Below are 3,129 nucleotides of genomic sequence, written 5' to 3'. Positions count from 1 at the left end.
AGTACTGTATATGCAAAAGGGTTCATATTTGTTGTCTGTACTTCCCATGTACCTCTCTATGTCTTTCTCATCCTCAATGCTGTCATATTGGTCATTCACATTTGGTATGTTGCCTTTCTCTTCACCCAAATCAATATTTATCACTATCTATCTAACCCAAGGCCTGTTCTTATGAGGTCAAACATGCCACTACCCTCCGGCCCTCTTACTAACCTTGTCACCAACTGTTCTGCCTGCAGCACCCACCACCTCTCTGCTAGGTTTGATAATTCACTGTAGTGGCCACACAGAACTCACAGATTATGGGGTTTATTAGGGAAGCAACAGGCTACAATTCAAGTTCAGGAACTTGCTCAGTCTCTCAGCTGGCCATTTCCCTCAGCAGCTGGACATCTCTCTCAGTAGCCAGCCATCTCAGCAGCCGGCCATTTCTCTCAGCAGCCAGCCATCTCTCTCAGTCTCTTAGTAGCATGTCTCTCTCAGCAGCACATTTTTCTAACATCTCTCTCTCTGAGCAGTGTGTCTCTTTCAGTAGCATGTCTCTCTCAGCTGGCAGTCAGAGAGACTCCTTCTGCCTCTAGAAGAGCTCCTTTTTGAGCCGGCAGGGTGGCCCAAAACAACCAATCCCAACATCACAATTCTATACACCCAAGAGAGAGTGAACTTCCCAGAAGACTGCTTTGTGCTGCTTCCACAGAAATACATCAGGTGGATAACTTCAACAATCAGCTACTCAACTGCTTATGGCAAAGTGGGACAAACACTATGGCTAGAAAAGCCACACCATGTAATTTACTACACCACAGGCCACCCCTTGGCCTTTCTAGTGATTATCCCTTTTATACTTCAAAAATTAACATCTGTTTCATCATCAGTTTGAGAACAACCACACCCATGAAAGCGTGTAAGCCAGCCACTCCATGCCTTTATTTCCCCCCATTTTAGGTAGCCAATTTCTAATTTTCCCATCCCTATCAAAGCAGTGAGAGCTCTTAAAATATAGTTGCAGTGCGTTGTGTTGCGCTGTGTTTTTGTTACAGTGCTCCAGGCAAAGGGTGATGAGGGTATGAACTAAAATAGGTGCAGCTGGAGGTGGACGGGATAAATGGACCTAGATGAAGAGCTCCTGAAGGAAGACTCATAGAATTTGAAAACAAATTGGATGTGGGGGGAGAATTGGTTTGTAGGAGCCCCACAAACCAAAGGTCAGTTTTATGTATGGTGATTGTATTTAATACCTGATGTGGTCCTGAAAAAGGTTTCCCCCACTATCTGAATGTAGAGCATTCCTACAAAATCTTTCATAAGCCAAAATGGTGTAAAGCAAAGAAGAAATTACCATTAATTTATATGGGAAAATTTTTTGTCTATTCTCAGATTCGAAACATAACCTATAAAATCATACCAAATAACACTTAAAACCTAAAAGAACACTAACATGCAGCGTCCACAGACACATTTCAAAGCTATGGTGCCTTATGCTGAGATGCTGAGTGTCGTTCCTGGGGAAGGAGCTTGGTTACACCCCCACTTTCACCGCCACTGCTCTCAACTACTCAGGTTGCCTGCTGCCTCTTTAACAGCTCACTGCAAGACGAAGGCTGAACACTAATTTCCCTTTTCCCCTAAAAGGATCTTCGGATTTCTTTCACTTAGTGAAAACAGATATTAATATAGGTCTTTCATAAAAGTGAAGTGGCATAAAGTGAACTGTCAAAATGCAGGGGATACCTGTACACAGGTATTGCTAATAGGAGTTCACAGACCTGCTGATGCATTCTGTCCCTAACTAAAGTAGAAAGAGAGATGCCCCAGAGGTTGGCCAGTCTCATACTCCAGCATGATATTCAGCTTCCCATCCTTTCAAATTTTTTGTTTGACACATTATACTAGTGCTACTCCAGAATGCAGGTAGAAAATAAACTTCTTAGGTGAACCTGAGTAATGCAAGATTCTCAGCTGAGATTTATTCACTTCCTTTTTTGGTTAAATGTACAGCATTACCATGTGACCTCACTCTAACAAGAAACATATATTGTCTAAGTTTTAAAATAGGAGCTCTGGTAGCATAGTGCCTAACGCACTTGACTGCTAACCAGAAGGCTGGTGGTTCAAACCCACCAGCCACTCCTCAGAAGGAAGGTTGGGCAATCTACTTTGGTAGTGATACTGCCCCGTCAACCCAAGGAGGGGTCGCTATGAGTTGGGGCCGACTTGACGGCACATAACAACAAGTTTTTAAATAAATATTTCATTTTGTTTTTTAACCCATTAACCAACCAGTTGCCATCTAGATGATTCCAACTCATGGCAATCTCACATACATCAGAGTATAACTGTGCTCCAAAGGGTTTTCAAAAGTAGATTACCAGGCCTTTCTTCAGGGGTACCTCTGGGTGGACTCAAACCTCCAACCTTTCAGTTAGCAGCTGAGCATGAACCACCAGCACCATCCAGGGACTCCTTTTAATCTATTACATAATACTAAACAATTCCTGTTCATATTTTGGTAACCAAAATGCTATGCTTTTTTCTTTAAAGCAGGGATCCAACTGATAAAATTGTTCTGGTCACTTACCTGGTCATTCAAAAGCTGATGATTTAGGGGTGTCCAGGTACTCATCTTTGTCTGCATTTTGGGACCATCTATGCTTTTTGGTGGTGCAAATGCCATCATGAAATAACTGGATATTCTTCCATAAGGAAAACTATACCTATCAGAATAAATCAATATAATCGTCAGAATACTAAAAGTACTAATACCATATACTCTTTTAGTCTGTTGGGGGCGGGTGGGCAGAGGGAGGAGGGAAAGAACATTTATTGGGAGCATTTTTTTTTAAATGTTTTTATTATTTTATTTTATTTTGATTTGGGTGAAGATTTACAAAGCAAATTCACTTTCCATATAGCAGTTCACATATACATTGTCGCATGTCATTGACCACAATTTACCACAATGCAACAGCTCCCCTCCCACTTCTCCCCGTAGTTACCACTTCCTAGTGTCCATCCCTCCATACTCTCCTGCCCCCTAAGCTGTCTCCCTGTGCATAAGCAGCCCTTCCTTCTCCCATGATTGTTCTCTCCAGGGTGTGTGTCTACTTGAGGTAAATGTTTAACTCACAT

At 42.2% G+C, this 3,129-nt stretch overlaps 1 protein-coding gene across 1 annotated transcript in view; it reads right to left on the bottom strand.

Moving 5' to 3' along the window:
- The window catches only part of FBXO16 (F-box protein 16), an 81,756-nt gene extending 79,079 nt beyond the window's left edge, over window positions 1-2,677 (bottom strand). The window contains exon 1 of the mRNA XM_007938772.1: window positions 2,579-2,677. Coding sequence (XP_007936963.1) covers window positions 2,579-2,677 — 99 coding nt within the window. The remainder of the gene's footprint in view (window positions 1-2,578) is intronic.
- Between the last annotated feature and the right edge of the window lie 452 nt (window positions 2,678-3,129).

The sequence above is a fragment of the Orycteropus afer genome, unplaced genomic scaffold, assembly GCF_000298275.1.
Source record: "Orycteropus afer afer isolate SDZICR_OR568_19922 unplaced genomic scaffold, OryAfe1.0 scaffold00053, whole genome shotgun sequence".
NCBI lineage: Eukaryota > Metazoa > Chordata > Mammalia > Tubulidentata > Orycteropodidae > Orycteropus > Orycteropus afer.
Note: the sequence above shows the minus strand (reverse complement) of the source record. Positions and strands in the feature narration are given on the sequence as shown.